The 24,213-nt window shown below is 37.3% G+C and overlaps 1 protein-coding gene across 1 annotated transcript in view; it reads left to right on the top strand.

Annotated features, from left to right (window-relative positions):
* Window positions 1-1,270: 1,270 nt before the first annotated feature.
* The window catches only part of LOC134801422 (hexokinase-1-like), a 47,959-nt gene continuing 25,016 nt past the window's right edge, over window positions 1,271-24,213 (top strand). Inside the window, exons 1-2 of the mRNA XM_063773973.1 lie at window positions 1,271-1,411; window positions 20,625-20,787. Coding sequence (XP_063630043.1) covers window positions 20,635-20,787 — 153 coding nt within the window. The 5' untranslated portion in view covers window positions 1,271-1,411; window positions 20,625-20,634. The remainder of the gene's footprint in view (window positions 1,412-20,624; window positions 20,788-24,213) is intronic.

Below are 24,213 nucleotides of genomic sequence, written 5' to 3'. Positions count from 1 at the left end.
GCTAGATTTTGCCGGCGATCATGTTCTTCAATATATTAATTCAAGCAAATATTATATTAGATAAATAAACAAATTCTTGTAATTATGGGGAACGAAATTTTATAATTTCACAATAGGTACGCTTGACTATTAAGTATCTATTAATATTATGAAAACTTCCTTTAAGTATTTCTTATGATATATTCCAGATTTTGAGGCAGGCAGATGAACAGAAACTGCATACTACAGAGATGAAAATGCTACGCTAGGCTGGCGGAGTTTCTAGGATGGATAAGATTAGAAACGAATACATAAATGAAAGAAACCGTCAGTCGCTAAAATCGTCAAATCGAACTCCGCGAAAACCGCCTGAGATGGTGGTATGGGCATAGGGTTGCCAACCGTACTATATTATATAGTATTGTACTATATTTTGGCTCTCTGTACTATATACTTTTGGAAAAATATATAGTACGCTAAAATACTATATTTCCGATTAAACGTATATTACACTCATGTTTAGTATTTTGTCTAAAAGTACTATATTTTTTTGAAATGTACTATATTTTTGGTGCCTTATTCTGGAAAATACTATATTCCACCAAAAAAAAGTTGGCAACCCTGGGCATGTCATGAAAAGAAATGAAGACCACATGACGGGAAGCATAATGACCATTCAGGAGGGAAAAAGAGGTTCAGGTCGACCGCCCGCGATTTGGAATCAGACCATTGGACCTGTAATTGGTAGAGGTAGATACGGAGACAACACAAAACCGTACATTGTGACGTACCTACTTACTTAATTTAGCTAAAATAATCTATCATCATTTACCTAAATAAATTGATTTTTTTAACAGAAAGTTTAAATTCTATTGACAGATTTTTGTGGATCATTTTCCCTAAATCATGTCCTAAGAAGCATACCTGCAGTCTACTAAGCTGTTTCCACTGTTTACCAAATGGCATCAAGAGCAAGGGTGGATTTCAATGGTTCGTCGTCGGCCGTCGTGGCGCCGAGTTTTCCTGTAGGTATTTATAACGATTTTCTTTTACTTTTTTTATCTAAAGGTCTTGCGATCTTCAGTTAAAGAGACACATAGCCATGACCTGTCGTTATAGTTAAAGATATCTCCCAAGCTTCTACCGTAGATTTTCCCACACAAACTCTATAGAGATACTGCGTAAACTATGGTATGTTATTCAGAAACGCAGAGTAACCAGTATAATGTGATCCCAGTTTGCGCGCATTTCTTACAGAGGTTCAGGTCGAGTTTGACTAGATATTTTGTTTTGCGCTATCACAGTGTCCTCGTGAAGGCCTGGGGTCAGTGTCGGGCGCCGCCGGCGGCAGTGTGCGCCGCGACGTCTCCGAATACGCACGTAGCGTTCGATCCGGTGCGACACACACACCTCACGACCACAACACAAACATGTGAGTACTCTCTGTATGAAACTATAAACGATGGTCTAGGATGAAGAACACATAGTGCGCAAAAGGCAAATGTAACTTTAGGATATTTTTTGCCGCCGAAAATCTTTAGAGTAGTTTGCGAGAAACAATTGTTTACGTTTAATTAGTGTATCGAGTTTATTTTAATGATGTCATTGATGGTAATCCGGTCCGCGTTGATTGATGATAAATATTGATGAGGTTAATGAAAATGCGGGAATTGAGAATGTTGTCACTCAAACCGTGGAAATGATAGGAATGTCCAGTACAAAAACATAATTGCCTAGGTTATTACTTTACTTACTCGCGCAATTACCAAGTATCAAACAGCGATTTCCAATCGTAATAATATTCCTAAGTTAGGTACTTTTACGATTCTCTTAAATTCAGGCGCCATCGCACCCGGATATTTCCCGTAAATCAACTTCGGCTGTCAAAAAAGCTTAGCTCTAATTTGTCTGATAAAGCTCTCTCATAAAACGCGGATACGCGTAGAATCCGTTATCTTTATCATTTAATTCGTGGGCGTGTGGCGTAGGTAAATAGAAAATAGATCCATTCTATTTGCGCGCGGGCGCCGGCGACTACCGGCCTTAGTTTTCTCAAATAAATCATCTACGTTTCAAGAGATTTAAAAATAACAGTCATAGTCAATTCATGAGTTAGGGCGATAAGTATAAATAAAAAGTAAAAATAAAAGAAATAAAAATATCCTTTATTTCCCTGAAAAGTAGGTAAGGATACACTGTGTTTCATGTTTGTTTTTCCGGAAAGCGCGTGTCGAATGGAGTTTTAAATTTGTACTGTCAGGAAAAACAAACTACTTGGTTTGTAAATCGCGTGTTCTGTCTAATCAGCTAGGAAAACCTTGTTTTTCTACCACACGCCCTTGATTCTTATATAGGGGGCCGTCCTGTCTTATATATACGTCATACATTCATAAATATTCGTTAGAGTCGCGGATGCGGACCGATGCAGAGGAATTAAAGAATCATTCTATAAATACATCCATGGGCTAGCTAGTCGTGTCAGGACGCTGCCGCTGCGCTGGAACTGGACATTATTATCAACTATCTTGGATAGTTGCATGTTTTTATGATTTGCATCCTTCGCGCGTGCAGTTGCGGATTGTAACCATTTTACTTAAGTAGATTATAACATTTAAAACTTTCGCGTTTTGAACACATTAACTCACACCCCGCCGCCACCACGACCACGACCAGTGAAACCTGCGTCGAAACGTCGTTAAATAAAGGTAATTGAATAAAATTCGTGTTAGACCCGTCTATAAATGTGAGTTAAATTCTAACATTTATAACGTACAAAGTATTTCATTAGTCTCTTCTTAGCCATGTATTCGTGATTCTGAACGTGTATTTACGTTTTGCTGTTCAAGTTCATGAACATTCTGTCTTTAGCTCTAGGCACGTAAAGTACTTACTAGAAAATTATTATAAATAGGCCTTGCTGGTTTTCTTATTGGATCATCTACATAGTAGGCCATTACACGGATGATTTCCCTTAACTTGGCTGAACAAAATTAAAATAAACTTATTAAACGTTTTTACACTAATTAACTACGTAGGTAAGTATATAGAGTTCTGCGTTAAAAAAATCCGTACCTAGTTTAAATAGTTTAAATAAATTTCAAGTAGGCGCTTAGGTAGGTATCATATTTTTTTCTCTACCTAAGAATTACGATGCCTCGATGCCTAAAATCCATTCACGAAATAACATATGTAATAATGAATCAGTTCATCAGAGACCCAAGTTTTGTGGCTTTCACCATCAAGTTTTCCTTGCAAGCGCTCAGTTTCACCATCAAGTTTTCCTTGGAAGCGCTCAGTTTCACCATCAAGTTTTCCTTGCAAGCGCTCAGTTTCTGCAAACTAGGTACTACTTACAGATCACTATATGTATTTGTATATAAATCAATTGTGTAGGCTTCGTCTGAGCAAAACCGGTCCCATAGTTTAAACATGCGTACTGCAGTACGTAGTAAGTATACTTAGTACTGTTCAATATCTACTCAGTCAAGTAATGTTTATTCATATGAAGTGTTATCTCCGAGTTACGTGAACATTTTTGAGTTATTGCTTAAAGAGGCTTATTGACAACATCTCGGGACGGTAGGTTTAATTTCAATGTCTAGATAATGGTCTAGATAAACTGAGCCTGGATCTTTAGTCATCACATGAATCTAGTATAATATAATTGGATCTGGCATGAAAGGTGGGGGCCTGGGGGGAAGTGACCGAACAGGATAGTCTTATGTATCTTTCAGTAGGAGTAGCAGCGAAAGAGCTATTATTGTTTGTCCTTGTCACAGTCTCACATTTAAAAAGGTGGGGGGAAGTGACCGAACAGGATAGTCTTATGTATCTTTCAGTAGGAGTAGCAGCGAAAGAGTTATTATTGTTTGTCCTTGTCACAGTCTCACATTTTATTTGTTCCCGACCGTAAATTTAGTATGGATTATGGTGGGCAACAAATAAATTCGACCAATCATAGTGTCGCATTGCGTATGTTTTGTCCCTCACGGAAGCACGCGTATACCAGGATATATCCTACCTTATATCCTGCCTTCTATGAGTCATCAGGTGACCAGCTTAACCTAACCTTTTACCTAAACCTGTCAAACAAATAGAGGCACGTCCGCTCTTTACATAATCATAATTTACCTACATAAACCCCGCAAAAACCGAATTCACGAAACCGTTTAAAATGTCATTAAAATCATTAATGGCTAAAATTCAACAAGAGATACCTATAATAAAACAAAACACGTACGGCTGGGATTCATATATAATGTTTCAATTTTCATTATGGACAAATGGTCTTCGTGATTAGTAAAGAAAACATTTTAAACCGTATGTAAGCGAATAAAGATTGTCCCTACGGGCTCCTTTGAAATTTTGAAGTCGGTTCATAAAGTATAAAACTAATAAAAGCGCTAAAATTTGTTACACAGCTTTCATCTAATCTTTTCCGTGAAAGTTATGACACGAAATAATAGACGTGTCACATTTGACAATATCGAGTCAAAGTGGGCCCCAGACGCAGGACATTATTTTATTAAGACCCATTTCGACGAAAAAACAGTTTTATAAAGATAATTAAGTACATACTTTTAAACAAACTTCTTGTCATAATGACTATGTTTACTTATATGTATACGTGTTCAAAAGATAAATACCCATGAATCATAGAGACCTTCACTCAGCACGTGGTTTCAATTTACTCTAATTCAAAAGCCCCCTCCAGACTATGCACGTGAATCGCGGGCGAAGCCGCGAACGCGAGTGTGGAGGAGGCTTAAGACGGTTATACCTAAAGTTAGTGCAAATCCATGGTCTTCCATTCCCAGAGTGACACGCGATTATGTCACAATAACATTGCCACTTTATTTCAACATAACATGTTACATGGGTACATTATACCTATGGTTAATAAGTTAAAATATTTCTTTATAATTTTATAATTTTCATTTATATGTATTTTAGCTTAAATTTTACAATAACACGTCATTTTTAATTACTTGTTAGCAATATCTTCCGATTCACGAAAGAAATTTCAGACTTTCGGGTAATTCTGTTTATACTACTGGCAACACAGGATAGCGCTGTGGACATTTGACAATTCGGATCTAGATAACTTCATGCCCTGACCGTCATCCTTGTCGAACGCGTGTTAATTGTTATTTCCTTCTCGCTCAGTGTCAGCAGTCGCAGTGTTTTCCAAACTTTTCACGTCGTAAGCTTGGTAATTAATGTGTAACTGTGAATTAGTTTTTTAAACGTTTGTCTTGTATAGATAAATAAAGTTTAATTTAATACATTAGATTTGTTTTATTTTATTATGTTTCTACATGAATAACTTAAAATTAATGCCGTTAAAATAATTTTCACCGTTGGTTAAAATTCTCCCACATTTCAAAGTTTGAGAACCTGTAAACAGCATGATGACGTAGGCGCGTGTCAGTTAGGTCATACGCGAATCTCGGAATGGAGTACCAGGCGGAGTATATTATTATACCATGTGCAAATCGAGGTTGCAATTTTGATAGTTAAAGTAGATGGCGCATCACGGACTGTTAGTGCTTGACAAAAACAGCAATATACTTAGATTAAATTGTTTGTCTGATTCTCAAAAAAAAAATTAACAGAATTCAATGTCTTTATTTAATTTTAATTTAATATTTGTCGTCGTTTTAATTTCCGATTTGACATTTAAGTATGTTATTGTTTTTATTTTGATTTCATTTTATATTTTGCATAATGTTATTAAATAATCTAATCTAGTATAGGTAAGTAATTACTAATAAACTATATGGGCCTATTTTGACCTGAAATAAATGAATTAAATTGAATTAATTGGATGGAGACTGATGTAGTACTCGCCGTACTTCGCCTCAAATTTGTGGCTTTAATATTTTACTCTACATTACGTGTCTTATTATTGTTCTATCTATCTAGTATCTGTCTATTCTATACGCTCTATACGAGTAGGTACGTTTTTTACATGCGAGAGTAGAGGCAGGTGCCGGCGGCGCGAGGGGCGTGGCGCAGATTTATGATTATGACCTGTTGTTACGATTCATTGCACTGACAACTTGTTTAGATACAAAGTTTTTGTTCTATTTAGATTTGAGTTAATGTCAAGGGCAAGACAGTGCACATATCATCTCAACTGCGAGACAGTGCGGGATGGAGCAAATAAGACAAACATTCGTTTATTTCAGTTTCTTCCACGTTACGGCCTAAATACCACGTACATAAAAACGGCTAAGGCATAACACGCGTTATTTTGGCTGTGAACCTTATTGACCGAAGCGTAGCGAAGGTCTACGTTTTGACTCGCGCATTTTGCTTTTGTATGTCCGGATGTTCTCCTCTACAGGTCGCAATTCTTAACCGATTCTCGTGAAATTTTGTAACCGAATTCTGTGACTCGATAAAAATTTTTTGTCGAGCCGGTTTTTGGAAATTTTTCAAAATGGAAAAGTTGTGATAGCTCGCGCCTAAACAAATAGTCGTATCGGTATCATACGAGTGTTTTCTTTTTGAGATATGTTTATAGATTAAATGGCCTAAAATTCTGAAATTTTATTTCGCTGGTTTCGGAGGTATTGAGATATTTAATTTTAACTATCTTTAATTTGAGAATGAGTAGCTAAATTTCGTCAGTTTATCTAAGAACTATTTGGCTCAGTTTGTAAACGTTCGTTTTTTTTGTTTGCACAGAGAGTCTGGGTTCGATCTCGATCCCCAGTATTTGTATGCTGGGATATAACTTTTTTATTTTTTTACACTTTAATTTCGTATTGTTTTTTTTTTTATTTTTTTATATTTAAAGCTCTTAGCACCATGTAATTTAAAGCTCTGCTCGCGAGGTCTACAGCTCACAGAGCACTAGTTATATTAATAATCGAACGAGCGAGCGAAGCGAACGAAGTTCTTACATTCAGCTTTGAACACGCGGCTGGCTAGCGGCACGTCCCGGCATTTCGATGTTTTTAAGCTGAACTGTCAGAAGATAGTTTGATACTCAATGAGTAAAGTAAATTTGTTCTAATTTAAATGAAATTGGGTAAACATGTAGTCGAGGGCATTATATTTTAGTCATTAAATTATGAGCAGGCTCGATCAAGAGGTTATTGAGCTAGAAAAGCTTAGAAGGCCAAAAAGCTGTTTGTGAGGGGGCTTGCTATTCTGGTCATTTTATTTGCAAGAAAGTATGGTCGAGTTTGGTATCAAATGAAAGTGCTCGGCTTACACTTTTATAATATCGTTTTTAAACTTACCATTTTGAAACTATTAGCAAGATAAAAATAAACATAATATAGGTATTTGACATTTGACAGGAAATATTTCGGCTTACCACAGATACAGTTTATTTTAATCTATATGGTGACTCAAATCCTCCTGTGAACGGTGACTCCTTAGAAGTCGGTTTATTTTTCTTAAAAATTATTTTCTACTATTTTACGTCGCACTATACGAGTAAGTATGTAGGTGCAACAGAATCGCTCTATATAATTTTTGCCTAACCGCGAGTTCTCAGTTCGGGGCGAACTACTAGTATAGAGTTCACTGGAAAACATGGGACACGTGGATAAGCTGCATTGCTGCTCGCGTAATTGATTGCATCTATAGGTATGTGGTGACCACGCAGTCTTCTTATATAAAAGCTTCATAATGCGGTGTCCGTCAGTGTTAATGGTAACACCTTATAAAACAAAGTCCCTCGCCGCGTCTGTCTGTTTGTGTTTGTATGTTCGCGATAAACTCAAAAACGACTGAACGGATTTTCATGCGGTTTTCACCTATTCATAGAGTGATTCTTGAGGAATGTTTAAGTATATAATTGGTTAAGGTTTTGGCTTTTTTGTAACCCGTGCGAAGCCGGGGCGGGTCACTATTTTGTTATATCTAAAATGTCATCAATCCGAGATGATGGAGTCGACTAACTTGCAGAACGATCGATCATTCAGACTGCCCCTAAGCTGGATTAATTTGAAAGATTCTATTTTAAGACCAATTACATCGAGTTGTGGAGGGTTTTCCAGTTAAGACAAATGGGAGACCTTAGAGGTGACTCTATAATTACCATCTTGTCGTAGCGCGACGGTTTACCAATGTGTTGCAGAAAGTTTTTTGACTTTTTTTGTATTGCATAATGTTACTTGGCAGAAATGTCGTTTGGCAGAATTACCTTTCGCATATATCATTTAGCATACAATCATTTCGCAGAGTTTTAAAATCCAGAACCATGTTTTGGCATACTATTGATGTTCATAATACTTAGTCTTTTAAACGAATATTGTTTTCGCAGATAAATGTATTGCATAATATTTAGGTGGCATAAAGTTATCAAGTTGAGTCTTCGTCTACGAGGAATGGTGTTAAAAATTTAATAAAACTACCCTTTGTCCTTCCACGGGACTCAAACTATGTGCATTCCAAATTCCATCTACTCGTAAATCACTTTGAAGAGGTAACATACAGACGAATAGAGTTATGATGGAATTGCTGTTTGTTAGTTTTTAAAGTGTGTTTATACGGTAAAATAATCAGTAACTATAAAGTTCGTTGGGTAAAAAGATTATGAAATAACTCTAACCTGAATCTATTTTTCTGGCATGTGTTTCGTTTTTGTTGAGGTCGCAGTTCTAACCTAACCTACTTTGCTCGCAGCCGTTCGTTTTTGTATGAGGTCGCAGTTCTAAACCCAACCTAACCTACGTTTCTGGCAGATGTTCGTTTTTGTAGGGGGTCGCAGTTCTAACCTAACCTAACCTACTTTTCCGGCAGTCGTTCGTTATTATAGGTTGGAAAACCTAATATAACCTTATTCTTTTCTGGCACAGGTTCAATTTTGTTGGGGTCGCGGTTCTTACTTAACTTAACCCACTTTTCTGCTAATAGCAGAAAATATCACTATGCCACAATAAGAGTATGCTGCAGGATGATTATGGTACATAAAATTATGCTAAACTAAAGTCGGCGAAAGTAATCTTCTGCTAAATAATATGCTGCAAAATGTATTGTATGCGTAGTAATAGTAATGCCAAGTAATAGTTATGCAAAATTATCATTCGACTAAATGTGTTTCTGCGATACATGTTATGCGAAGTGTATTTCTGACAAACAAATATTATGCCAGATGAGGGGAACCCTAGCGCGACATTTAATGTTATCAAATTGCTGTAACGGCTATTGAAACTTTAGATGTTTTGAGCCTATTATTTAACTATTGGCATTTCATAATGTCTCTTACTGTGCATGACATAAGTATAATACCTACATATTTATATTCACACAGTATATGGTACTCTTTTTTTAGATTCATTTCTCCACAAATAGACATTACAAAAGGCAGACAAACATTACATTTAGCGGAAAAGTTATACATTTACAAATACAAATACAAATGCGTTTATTTCATGACTTTTTACATAAGTTCTTAGGTATAGTATAAGGGTTAGGTAGGTAATTAGTCCATCTTAGGTATAAGGAGTAAGTAGGTAAGTATTAATCTAAACATTGTGCAACAAATTGTGTAAGTAATGAAAAAGGTGCGGGTACAGCTTGCTGAATTTAAACATTTTGTAGATACAGTTGTTAAATTTGCTTAAAAACTTATAATCAACTTCAACGATCAACTTATAATTCTAGAAAAGGAGGAGAAATTGATATTTCGTTTAAATAAGGCAGAACGCGTATTATTATTATTATTAAATACCTTGCTAGTATGTAAATTCAATGTTGACGTGCATAAGTGCCCTTGTGGCCTATTTGCTGAATAAATGTTGAAGTTTGAAGTTACCATAACTAGGTACCTATTTGGCCGAGTTGCACCAAACATTTTATGGGAAGTTTCATAGCATAGTTCTCTGCTGAGTAAGCATGTTGACCAGTGGTTGGTGTAATTGTAGCTGAGTGTGTGAGACGCTGATTATATAATCAGCCAATTGAGACAAACAGTCTTAATTGTGTATGTTCTAGAACAAGTAAGCAAGATAACCGTACGCAGTATGTTTGTGTGTGACGTCAGAGCGGGCGTGTCACCATCTGTCAACACAGCGGTGTTTACCCCCGAGTAAACGGGTGCGTACTTTAGCCTTTCACGTTGAGAAATCTTGAGATGATCCAAGAGAATACGAGTAGAGTAGAGGAGAAATAGCGTAGAGCCCGTAAAATCGCATATTCGCATCGATTAGCGAGTACTTTAAATCTTTGGTAGATAGAGTCTGTTCGGAAAGAGAAGAGTCGTGAAATATATTGCCCCATACATTCCACGACTCTTCTCTTTCCGCATAGACTCAAGAGTAGAGGCCTATCTCATTATCTATTATGTCTCTACATATCTCTGTCAATACGACTGTTGGTTTTCAAAGGTTTCTGTGCTTTGCGAAGGACTATTAGCTTATATTATAATTTAGTAGTAGTAAACTCTTTATTGTACGAAAAGACAAAATTATTAAAAATAACATAAAATAAATAATATTAGAGTTTTTGTCTACGTAGACCTCTCCCTTGACGAACTCATGCTAGACTCAATGTTGCTAATTGGCTGTGGAATGTCGTCCAAATAAAATTCTCAGCAAAATGACATATAAAATGTGTTTCCTGCCGGTTCGTCTATTTGACTCGCTTTTACTGAATACATTAAGCAAATAGAATACTAATTTACGTTTGAAGCCGGTTCTCTGATGATTGCGTAAATAAATCGTTACTTAGTTATATATACCAAAATATTTGAGCAGTTAAGTACTTTGTGCGTTGTAAATCATTCTAGTAATGACGGGCAGTTTCGAGAGAAGTACCTTATTAAGTCGTTATTAATGATAAATATTATCTCCCTTGGACCTTCAACAGTATCATAAAGTAAACAAACATGTCTGCAGGATCGCCCTAGTGCCCTCAGGTTAATTTCTTTATTAATCGTGATATCTACTCGTAGCATTGTTGTGGTTGAAGGTCGTCGATTCGACTACTGGCTTGCAATCCACCATGCTGGAATTTCTTATAAGTTCATCATCAACATATCAGCCAGAGGACGTTCACTGCTCATAAGTCCGTCTGTCTGTCTGTCTTATAAGTTAAGTAAATGAATTATCGTGAGAAGATCAGAGTAATCATAATAAGGGTTGAAAAATTTGATAAACAATATTTCAAATTCCAAGGAATTAGATTCTCAAAGCGTACCCCCCGGGTCATTAAAAAGACTAGTGGGACATATTTAGGATGACGATGCTGAAACGCAGAGACATTAAACATAATTATTCTATTTAGTAATGTAGGTAACCATCACTTATTCGAAGTATCCAGTAGAACGTCACCTCACTTAAATAACAATAATCGGATAGTGACGATGGAAAACATAATCTGCGACTTCCGCACCGCCTTTAGTTTAGTTACTATTAATTTTGAAACGATTATCTAAGAAATAAAACAATAATAGCTTAGGTAGGTACATAGACAAATACTTACACTCTTTGGGTAGGTAATTAGGTACCTAGCTACCTACTTAGGCATTTATGACAACGACAATCGACTTGTATTGTTCCGATTACCGATTCAGGTGAGCCGTTACATGCAATAATAGGTATATTTACATTACCTAGCGCGTTAAAACTATCTGACACAATTATGCAACGAGGAGGGTAAGTGAAATATTGCCAACGAGAGCATAATAGATTCATGACACCCGCAGGCTGGAATAAATTAAAGACGCGAGTTTGCATTATTCCTACCCCGGAGTAAAATGGACGTTGCCACTGCACTTGCGTGAAATAGCACGCTTACTGCGCAAGTGTGATGAAAATTTATTGGTAGAGTCAATTTTGTAAGTATTATATTATTCCTAATAACTGTTCTTGAGCACAATGTGAATTTAAAGACCCGAATAATCGATGGATATAAAAGTCAGATGAGTAGATAATGTCTCTTAGTTGGAAAATATTATACACCGGCTGGGTGCTGTTGCATGTACAGCGGTAGGTAGTGTTCAGAATGTGACAGTCTTCTATATATTTTAATAACAATTTTAAAAACAAAACTTCCGTGAGACAACAGACATATTAAATATATTAAAAACGGGTCTTCTATATATTGTATAATTAAAATTTTGCGTTAAATAGAATTAAGGAAATAGTGTATCCTCCTTACGGTGAGCATATTACATCGTATTATTTACCTAATTGCGTCTTGATTTGTATATTATCTTAGATTCTTGGCCGCGTTCCACGATTTGTTACAACTCGGACTTGGTGGTTAATAGTACATAATTCAGAAACACTTATGAGCTCGAATATGCATCGCTGTATTTCTAGCGGAAACCAGTGATTTGCAGAGTTATTACTTACAGTTCTACAATTTGTAAAGCCGACCACTGACTAACAGTCCGCCGGACGATATCGGCCGGTCAGTTGTTCGGAACTGTCAAATTTTTGTTCTAACTGACAGGCCGATATCGTCCGGCGGCCTGTTAGTCAGTGGTCGGCTTAAAACTTCGGATTATCTTCATTTTAGTTCGATATACGTCACTACCAGAAATCCCCTTTTGACCCACCCCATAACTTTAAATGACGCTTGTTTCAAAGATTTTATGTGCGGCTATATAAGAGCCTCAATAATATCTCAAGATGCAGGTTGACAGACTGCACTTAAGTGAATGTTTATTTTGGTATAGTTATCAGTGCATTGATCGCGTGTATCACGTTTGATTGGCCCTGATTGCCAATTGACGATGCGTCCTCGATTCCAGTCGCGATATGATGGTTGCGCTTTTATTGTCATGTCACTCTCGCACTTACCTACACTGTTAAAACATGACGGCAGACGATAGTAGACAAAAGCGCTACCACCATAGGCACCACCATCACCGACCGGCTAAACCAGACGCATTGAGAGAGTTTTTTTTAATCAAACTTACAATGTGGACAATGTACGTCGGTCATTTCGGACAAACAAAGCTCTCGACACGATAAGTCGCCAGTTTTTATCGCGGGTCAGTCGGCCTCGTTATCTCGTTGACACTGTCACGTCGTTGACTTAGCGGCGACATGTTGACAGTGATGCTGGCGCCGGTATTGCAGTGCCAATGCCAACGTCATCTTCCGCAAACCAAGGGCTAGGCCCCTATTTCGCCACCGTGACAGGTGCGACAATTGTCGACATCACTGTTACTGAAGTCACGTCACAGGCCTCCATAGGGTACGGTAACCGCTTACCATCAGACGGGCGGTGTGCTTGTTTGCCACCAAAATGTTAATTTAAAAAACTCCACTATATCGCCAGTTAATAAGTACTTATTTTGCGAAGCTAATGACAACTGTCACAAGAAACACGACAATTGTCACGAAATTCCGACACAGAACTCATTTGCTGTCAAGAATTACCGAGTTCTTTTAGATCTTGTGACAATTGTCATAATTATCATCATAATTCATAAACATCGCAAGAAAAATACGTGTTTTCTGCCGATATAATAAAGTTTTTGTAAATATTACAATGATGGTGACAAACAGGAATACGGCCCGCCCGATGTTAAGCGGTAACCGTAGCTCATGGATGCCTGCACGACGTCAGCAACAGTGACATTTGACGAATAGTCACCGTGGTGAAATAGGGGCCGTCTTGTAGAAGTGAAAAAAGCTCGGTCATTCATGCTTGCCTTTCGTCCAATAGGAGCCGATCTGTCAACGCTTCTGCCTCAAAACCCAAATGACAAATATATGAGACGGAAACCTTCCGCTTCATCTTTTAATTTAATACTTATACTACATAAATGTATGTATCGTCGTCCTAGACTCCTTCTACAAACAAATTGTGGAAGTGCCACAACAAACATCATATTTTCATATTTAAATTCGACGTTTGTGGTGTCACTTGTTAACTCAATCCAAGGAAAGATCCGCTTCTATTTTATGTTCATTAATGTCTATTTTACTTTTCCTAAAACTATTATTTTTCTTTAAAATTTTAGGTTGGGCGTGAATAGTTCGTTAGAGATCGATACGTTATGTTTTTTAAGAATGGCGGAGTTACACAAATGTCACAAAATATTTACTAACGATTCAGGTCAGCTTCAGGTCAAGCATTTTTCAATGTAACCCATCGCCACAAATGCACAAGGCCCACCGCACGGTTATTTTTACTAAATCGACTCGCGCGCACATCGCAGTCGTAAAATGTAGCGATTTAGCCGCTGTCTTGTTTACTAAACGTGTCTCGTCTCGACTGAAAACTTGTCTTGTATAATTTGACCTTTAATTTCTTAACAATCATTAAATAACATTATTATTGCAGGCCACATCTGATTGGTGTTTAAGACAATGGTGCTGGAAAATTTGTGATTTACAATGATTATAAAAGACGCTTTCAAATTATCGCATCTGTGTTTGCAAGGTGAAATCGCCATCTAATACCTTCAATATTTTACATATTTAAGAAAATTGTACTTTTCATATTCACTTGTGTCAACAACTGGATTCTTTCATACATAAAACGTCTGTATTTTCTTCAAAATTTTCGAGATCCATTTTAAAACAAAAGGTAAATCTAGGTATTCTACCACAAGGTAAGTAGATAAAAAACTGTACCGTAAGATTAACATCCTTAACAAATACAATCGACGTGCTACACCTGATGGCTGCATATTTAGTCCACTATGCCAAATGGTATACCTGATAAAAGTGGACCAATGTGTAACTACATTTCTACCTATTTATTTAAAAAAACTTTTAGAATTTTTAGGACATTAAATCAATAACGGTGTTTTGTCCAGATGACATTAAGGGCCGGTACAGACAGACTGCAACTTGCAAATTGCAGTCGGGTTGCAGTCCGTTTGTAGCGGCCCTAAAACGAAACTACCTTTTGTGCACGCTTTTGTGGTTAATGGCGGTTAAAAACAAAGTAACACTTTTGTCTACGCTGCTAATTTAAAATTGCATAGGTATCTATTCTTAACTGAATGAGGATCTCGTGTAGTGTAAATTGATTGATCAATGTATAAATACGAGTAGGTATGTATGTAGTGTCAGCTTAGGATACGCGACGCGTGTGTAGTACTAACACTTGCTAATAAAATTGCTCACCTAGTATAAGTTGAGTCTTGGCTCAGTAGCAACTTTGCGTGATCAGAGATCAATATATACTAGTCAGTGGAATCGTATACTAATCGCTGCACATTCAGAGGTAGAGGCGGGGCGGGGGGCGCGCCTGCGCGTCAGCGCCGCGCCCGCGCCGCGCATAATCACAGTATACACATGCACAAGTATGTAAGCCCGGCGCGCATAAATAATTAAATATATGATGTACTATACGGAGTACGGAGTAAATGGATGAACTCACGCGCACCGGCACGGCTCTATCGCATTTTACATGCATCTTTAGTGGTGGCCGGAAGGTCGGTCAAAGCTTTCGGCTAAGGTGACCTTGCTGGTATCCAAACTTAAAGACGATAAACATATCTTCCTCTTTAAGTTTGGATAGTTTCCCCATATTCAGGGAAAAAATGCAACACGAAAGATTTGTCACAAATCACGTGAATAGGGGTTAAAGCCCTTGGAATTCTCGGTAGGTAATAGGAGTTGACTAATGTAACAACTAAGATATTTATACTTGTAAATAATAATGTAGTAGATACCTAAATGTTATTGTACTTACCTCAAGTTACCTATGTAAGGAAGAGCGGTGTCTCCCAACACAAGCATTTATTTTGCTTACAGGGAGGCTCCATCCCTTTGATCATCTGTACGTGTTTTTGTTGAATAAAGAATTTTGTTTTTTTTAATAACAGCATTCGTAATTGACCGTCGGTGGTCTTTAAAGTCTTTGCAATAAGGTTTACGAATTGTCAGTGAACAGTGTTACTTCGGATTGCTCTCGGCTCGTCGGGTCCGGTTTTACAGCACACGGCGATGTGTATTTGCGGTGCAGTTTTCCCACATTCCGTACCCGCATAACTATTGCGGCTTATCCTGGTTGCTTGGTAGGTAGTTCATAATGAGTCTGAAACACTTCATGAGCTGGCCCCTGTGGTGGCTTGCCTATTAGTGCTGGGATTACTGTACCCTGCAGGGCTATAACCGCGAAAATCGAAGTTCGCAAATTGCGGGCATTTTTCCCTGTCACTCTAATTACGCCTTCATTGGAGTAAAAGAGAAAGATCCCCGCAATTTGCGAATTTCGATTTTCGCGGTAGACCCTCAGTTCTTTGGTGCGCAAATCGCGTTCGTTGCACATTTTCGTTGGTGCGCATGATCGCTCGGCATTATACATTATACAAGTATGTGAAATATATTATACTAGTGGCCCTATGAGCTGTCAACCAACCCCAATGACTCGGCCATTTTGACAATTTTCATAAAACTGTATAGAAAAAAATTTATCGAACCTATAGGAACTCTGCAATAAAACAACGCAACGCAATCTAATTGTTTGCAATGCAAGAATTGTCTCTCTCTTGCCTGTTGAAAGAAAAGTACAACAGCGATAAAAGCTGGTATAAAAATGATTTCTTTTACAAAATGTAGGTAAGGTATACTTACCTAAATGTAGGAACGATAACAAAGTTTGAATTTCACGCCTTTTAATACAGACAAATTTGTTTACCAGACTGTAATTACAGATTACAGTAATCATTTCAATATGCACTTTCATTATGACGTCAATACATAGGTATCAACCGTGATGTAAGGATATTGATAGCCTAATCTTATCATAAGCTGTCGAGCTACCTCAATAATTATATATTTTTTAAAGAAATAGTAAGAAATTGTCGGTTTAGGGCCACTTGCACCATCCACTAACCCGGGGTTAGCCGGTTAATCCTGGAGTTACCACTACATACAATTTACCGGTTAAGCTCTCCCCGGGTTAGTGGGATGGTGCAAGTGGCGCTAATGATACGAGTAATAACTTCAAGTTCGAACACATGTTATTCCTGTCGACTTATAATTTGTTTATCAAAGGATATATTTAATTTAATGTCAATTAATTTATGACAAATATTATATTTGTTTATGTAAACAGTACACTCAAAAGAGGGGATTAATTTTATTTTTATACCCAAACTTGTAATTTGTGCAACACCAACTCAAATCGGAATGCACCTATAAAAGCGAAATAGCAGGCCCCTATTTCACCACGGTGACAGGTGCGACAATTCGACAAATGTCACTGTTGCTGACGTCACAGGCATCCATGGGCTACGGTTACCGCTTACCATCGGGCGGGCCGTATTCCTGTTTGCCACCATCATTGTATTATTAAAAAAAACTTTATTATATCGGCAATAAACAGGTATTTCTCTTGCGAAGTTTATGATGATGATGATGCAATTTGTCACAAGATTTAAAAGAACTTTCGGTAATTCTTGACAGGAAATGAGTTCTGTGTCGGAATTTCGTGACAATTGTCGTGTTTCTTGTGACAATTGTCATAAACTTCGCAAAATAAGTATTTATTTACTGGCGATATAATGGAGTTTTTTTTTTTTTAATTAAAATGTTGGTGGCAAACAAGCACACCGCCCATCCGATGGTAAGCGGTTACCATAGCCTATGGAGGCCTGTGACGTCAGTAACAGTGATGTCGACAATTGTCGCACCTGTCACCGTGGTGAAATAGGGGCCAGGTGACATTGAAATAATTTATGTACAAATAGGTATATTGATCGTTAGTTTGCCGAGCGTGACTGACATTATGTTTGAGATAAGCCAACGGGCGATTGTGCACTACAATGAATTTTACTGTCCGGCAGTCCGAGTTTTTACGGTCCGACATGGCACGCCATTAAATGTACATAGTAGCTAGTGCACTTAGGGTTGCCATACGTCCGGATTTGTCCGGACATGTCCGGATTTTTGACCCTTTGTCCGGATTGCGGCCGGACTTGGCATGTGTCCGGATTTTAGGAATGACCTTATATAAATAAAATGCGCACCCGGGGAGGGGGCTACGGGATCGGGCGAAGGGAAAGGGAAAAGTAGATCCACGATACAGTACACCACAGAGAGTAGCGCGCCGCCGGGGCGTCGTTCAAGCTACGCCAAATCTCTGCTACAAGAAATGTCCGGATTTTTAGGGTGATGTCCGGTTTTTTATCAGGACATTTAATTCTTCCATATGGCAACCCTATGTGCACTACACATAATTTTACCGTCCGACATTTTACTTTTCCCCATTCCGGACCGTTTTTTTCCGGTCCGAGATGACAGCTATGAAAAACTTGTTTATGCTTGTGCAAATTGTGGAATTAGTATTATTCATGACTTGGCCACTAGAGGGGGTGTGTGTTTCAATCCACTGCGCCGCACCTGCGAGTAAAAAGACGGACAAGTGCACAAGCCAATCATCCGTTTTTTTCATGCCATATCGGACCATGAAAACTCAGACTGCCGGACAGTAAAATTCATTGTAGTGCACAATCGCCCAACCTATGAAGCCAACGCTGTACCTACCTATTGAGGTCGACATGTCAAGTAAACAAGTCTATAATGTGGTTGAATGTTATCGTATTTTTTTTGGCAAAAACGTCTTTTGCTGACATAAAATTTATAAAATGAAAGATCACAATAAGTATCATCTTTTAACCTCTAGCGTTCCCCCGTCCTAATAGCTAATTGAACCTACAATGAAATTTAAAAAATCTTTAGGTATTAAATTGAACACAGTTGCTTTATTTAATTTTGCTTGATGTTAGAACAAAAGACGAAATTCAATACTATTTTCTAATACCAAGCGGCCCACCATACGAGAATAAATTGGCAGTCTTTGAATCAATGGTAGAATACCATAAGGAGGTTAGTTCTAAGCGGTGCGATCACTATAAGTAGGCCAAACAAGTAAAATAAATCACAAACATAGGTTTAAACCCCACCATTAAAAACCTACTTTACCGCGAGCCGCATTAATAAATGTTGCAATCTACACCATTTTCATATTACAATCAACATGTTTACCCCCAGAAATATGTTATGTTGATACACGTAAAGTTAGACTAAGATAAGTATGCAACGATTTTGATAGCACACCCAGTGCAAGTGTTATTTATGCGTCATAATTTCATAGAAGCTTGAAGTTTAATAACATGCTGCGTGTGTTATTAAAATCGTTGCAGACTTGTCTTGGTCTAACTCTATCACACTACGCTCTAAAAGTATCTGCTCTGCTTTCATAGAGATATAGATCTCTATTTGCGTTTAAAGTATCTGCTACACTGTAATCGATTTGTTTACATGTAGAGGCATCTCTTTTTGTAGAGCTATGGAGAATCTTTAGATAGGTACTTGTGTCTTTGTTTTTCTTTTGTTTTGTAGTTTCCGCTTCTATACAAACTAACTGTACGTATTATATCATAGCCAGTAACCAACTGTCATTGACCAAGTGCAAATATGTGATATTAAATTCGCGTAGCTATCAGTCGTATCCGTATCAGTCCAACCACGACGCTTTATCTTAAATATTATTTGGCAATGAGACATCGTTATCGGTTAATAAAGCTACTGACTATTATCATTACTAGCAGAAATAATTATAATTTGCTTACTTTTCAAATTATAACTTTAATACCTATATTGAAAAACAAATAAGAATTTAGAGTCACAAGAACTCGCCGTCAAATTACCTAAGATAAGTACCTAACAAGTAAAAACTTCGATTAATCGAAATATCGATTACTTATTTCAGAAACAAATAACGAAAGCAATTAGTATGCTATCCTATCTCTATGTTCATATTATAATTGCATCACTCCTTGATGTGTGATACTTTAAATCTTATAATTAATTTAAAAGTAGCATTCGACACCTGACACCGCGGCGCCGTGACTCGGCCGTTAATATCACACCTTTGATAACCACGCCAATAAAACGATAGGTACCTATCCAACCAATTAATTATAATTATAAAAACATATTTCCGAATAATTCCATTAATTATTACTTTATTTGATAAGGAAGTTAAAATGTTTTCCAATTTATTAAAACAAAGAGACGCTGATTAATAACAGGTCAATGCTTAAAAAACTACTTAATTAGTGGCTCGGGTAATGTAATGAGTGCACTGAATCTGACCTTCAATCTTTACGTAAAGTAGGAAGAAATCTATAGCAATCAGTGCTTAACTTAGTTTAATTTAGGTACGGTTGACTGCTATAGTTATTGGCCATTACATAGTAATTGGCCACCTTTAACAATAATTGTTTCTGTCTGATTTGTTAGGAGTGGTGGTATTACTATGTTGTAGCCAATAACTATAGCAGTATTAGCAGTCACCCTACCTTTAGGTAAAAACAAGAAATACGAGATTTTAAAAATATACATTGATATTGACTAGGTACTTCCTCTTAACCTCTAGCCGCCCAGAGACCTATAAAAAGGTCTCCTGTTCCATTCTAATTTGAACTTTGTATTGACAAAATAAAATTTAATTTTGCTTGGCAAGGTTTGACGTATGAGCGGCTAGAGGCTAAACCTTGAAATAAATACCTAGTACATTGTGCAACCCCCCGGTAAATGAAATATTGGTAACGAGGGTGTTAAGTTAACCCGAGTTTGCAATATTCTTACCCCCGGAGTTATTACAATGTTTTTCATCACACTTGGGAAGAAAACACTACTTACATTTTAAGCTCTCTTTCTTCTTAATACGTATTTATAAGTTTGTTTCCACATTTCCAGAGATCTCGCCATGTCGACGGCGCTGAACGGGCGCGTCAACGGGCACGCCAAGCTGAACGGGGACCACCGCGGGACCAACGGCTACGCTGAAGATGCCGAGTGGGCTGGCCAGTTCCTGCCGCCGCCGCTGAGGCTGGGCGATGATGGTGCTCGTGCTTTGAAGGTACCTACGTGTGCTTGCTAAAGTGAAAAATCTGTTAAAATTCTGTAATTCTAGTCTAGTTTTATTAAAATACTGTTCACCCTGTCGGCTCCTTTGTCTTATCACGCAACGTAATTGACAAACAACTCACAATTTTATATAACAAAGGTCATTCCATGATAGTGCTGCCATAAAAGCGGCGCTATCTAAAATTGGAAACCAATAAGATATCTACCTGCTCGAGCGAGCTGTGAATACTTATCTGTGGTGCAGGTCAAAACAATTGCACATCGCGCGATGTTGAATGTTGACAGTTGACACTCGCGGGCTTGTCGAGATTTGCTTCTTTATATGAGGGGAAGAACTTGACGCGGTACAGCGCCATCTAGGGCTGCCAAATCGAGTCTCGGTCTACCACAATCAATAACTTGGCACATATCCAATAAGATTAGGTACTTTACATGAGGGCGTAGCGTATGTGCTATCGCGCGAGATGGTCCGTAAATTATCTCTATAAGTAATAATTAATTTAATCAGCCCCCAATTTTTTTTGCTTTTTTTTTGGAAAGTATTTAAAATGACGAAGGTATTGGGGTTCGGGAGTTCTACGACTCAATAGTGACTAGAGTTCTAAACAAAAAGTCAGTACTATGTATTAACTTGTCAAGTCTTTGACATTGTCACAGAAGGAAGTATACACCCTTTTATGGTGAATCGGTTCGTCAAGGCAAATCGTGCTTGTATTTAACTACATTTTCCTCTAATTTGCTCTTTTATACCCTGATATAGTTAGGTAGAGAATGCCTCATGGCAATAAGTTCGCCTTTTGTACAATAAAGTATAAATAAATAAATAATTCCGTATCGTATCTGCCATAGACTGGTTTTATTTTTCATCAAATCGATTTCGACTGGCAAATCATATTACTTTTTGGCAACCGGGTTTTTTAACCTAATTAGACCCCGCTGAATCCGAATTTACCGGTTGCTTGATCGAAATCTTGACCGGAAGTGAGTTATTTGACATTAAAAGTCCCTTTTTTTAGTTTTTCGTAAATAACTCTAGAACGGTGGCGCATAGAAAAAAATGTTCTATTACATAAGTAATCTGCATAACATTGCCTACAAGAAAGATTCAGTACAATTTTTCGCTAGGATCAATATTCAAAGAGATACTAAAGCGGGGAATTTAATTATAATCACTTCTAAGGTCCCTTTTTTAGTTTTTCGTAAATAACTCATAAACGGTGGCCACTATCAAACAATGTTGTTAAACGATAATAATCTACACAAAATTTTGAACGAATAAGATTCAGCACACTTTTCGCAGGGATCAATATTTAAAAAGATAATAAAGAGGGAAAGTTAATTATAATAAATTCTAAGTTTCCTTGTTTTTATTTATTCGTTAATAATTTGAAAAGTATGACTCATAGGAAAAAAAATCTAAGACATAAATAATAAACATAAAATTTTCTACAAGAAACATGTAGAACACTTTTCACTAGGATCAATATTTAAAAAGACAAAGCAGCGGGTATGTTAATTATAATCAATTTTAAAATCCCTTTTTTGTTTTTTGTAAATAACTCGTAAAGTTTAACAGTTATTTACGTTATTTACGAAAAACTAAAAAAAGGGACTTTTAATGTCAAATAACTCACTTCCGGTCAAGATTTCGATCAAGCAACCGGTAAATTCGGATTCAGCGGGGTCTAATTAGATTAAGAAACTTCATGCTATTGTCACTGTGACAATTAATATGAAAGTTGCCAGAGACTTCATACTATTGTCACTGTGACAATTAATATGAAAGTCGCCAGAGACTTCATACTATTGTCACTGTGACAATTAATATGAAAGTCGCCAGAGTCTTCATACTATTGTCACTGTGACAATTAATATGAAAGTCGCCAGAGACTTCATACTATTGTCACTGTGACAAAGTACAAAATGGCTCGGAAACTGGTCGGAAATTAAATTTTTTGACTGTATGGTTGGAGTATGGTTTGATCATCCCAATGAGCGATCGCGGTCAGCTGTCGTCTGTGATTGAAATATATGAGGCTGTATTATGGACGGCTCGCCGCAATCTCGACGCATTCTTATAAGCAAAAAGTCACCACTGTGCGTCAATATCAAACAAATCTGGGTTATTTTTAACTTCAAGATTTCGAGGAGTTCTGAATTCATCGGGATATTCGTATTTGTTTTATTTTTATGTATGAACCTCGATGTTTCTCGGAGACGGCTGGGCCGATTTGAAGTTATCTTATTTTCTTTGAAAGTGTCAAAAATAAAAAAGGACATCATAACATTCCATTGTCACCGAAGTTACTTCATCTATTATATCTAGCAGAATATTATTGTTTTAGGAAAAAGGCTTGGATAATAATTTATAAAACGATTTGCGCACATCGGATGTTGCGTTTCTATCCGTCTATTCATCAGATAACAGTTTTATGGGTCCATATTTACTATTCACAATAAGAAACTGCAATTAAACAAATGGCTCATTCACATGCAGCGATCATATCGCATTTTAATAACCGCTTAATATTTATGGGTAAGTATTTACTATTTACAATAGGAAAAGTAATTAAATAATGCAGGTCTCATCATTCACGTACACCGATCGTATCGCATTTTAATAACCATTATATAATGTTAATCCGCTGATATGACGCTGTAAACCACAAGTGCTGCGACTAATCTCAACTATAAAGATATCGGATACCATGAAGATAAACTGAAACGTCGGACATTATACAAGTCTTCACAAGCACTTACGTTGTTTTATATTAAGCAGGGTGATAATAGTCGTGGTGGCAGTTTCCGCGACTCTTGCGCCGATTAGGTTTATGGCAGTGATACAAACAAGCTAACTTTGAATGTAATTGCAAGTTTAAAACAAAAAAGTTGACAAATACGGGCACGAGGACGGTATATCTATCAGGATGGCCGTGTTACGAATGATACGGGATTGAGGATAAATGAGAAAATTTAATGCTTACGCGCAGATAGCGCTGCATTCGTTTTAAAAAACATGTCATAAGATATGCCAAATTTAATGAAACTGTACGTAGAATGTATGGGATCGCTTACATTCCACGACTCTTCTTTTTCCGCATAGACTCTTCTAGGTCTTAGAACATTTAATAACTGGAGACGTCATGGCTGTCATTTTCTGTACAAAACAGTCTGCCAATTTTTGCGGGGGAGGGGATGTCAAATGTACCTATTGCTATTCTACGTAATCATGCAACGTACAAATAGCCATGTCAGTCCATACAAAAGTTTGCACAATTGTGAAAGGTTTTCGGCAGAGGGCGAGGGGTAAGCTCTCAAAGGCGACTCCAGACCTCCAGCTATTAAATGCTCTAAGTTCTAGGTACACAGAGTACCTACAGGCTGTTTTTAAGTGCCTGACAGTTGGAATCATTTACTT

The sequence above is a fragment of the Cydia splendana genome, chromosome 22 (assembly GCF_910591565.1).
Source record: "Cydia splendana chromosome 22, ilCydSple1.2, whole genome shotgun sequence".
Taxonomy (NCBI): Eukaryota; Metazoa; Arthropoda; class Insecta; order Lepidoptera; family Tortricidae; genus Cydia; species Cydia splendana.
This window is presented reverse-complemented; position numbering and strand designations above follow the sequence as displayed.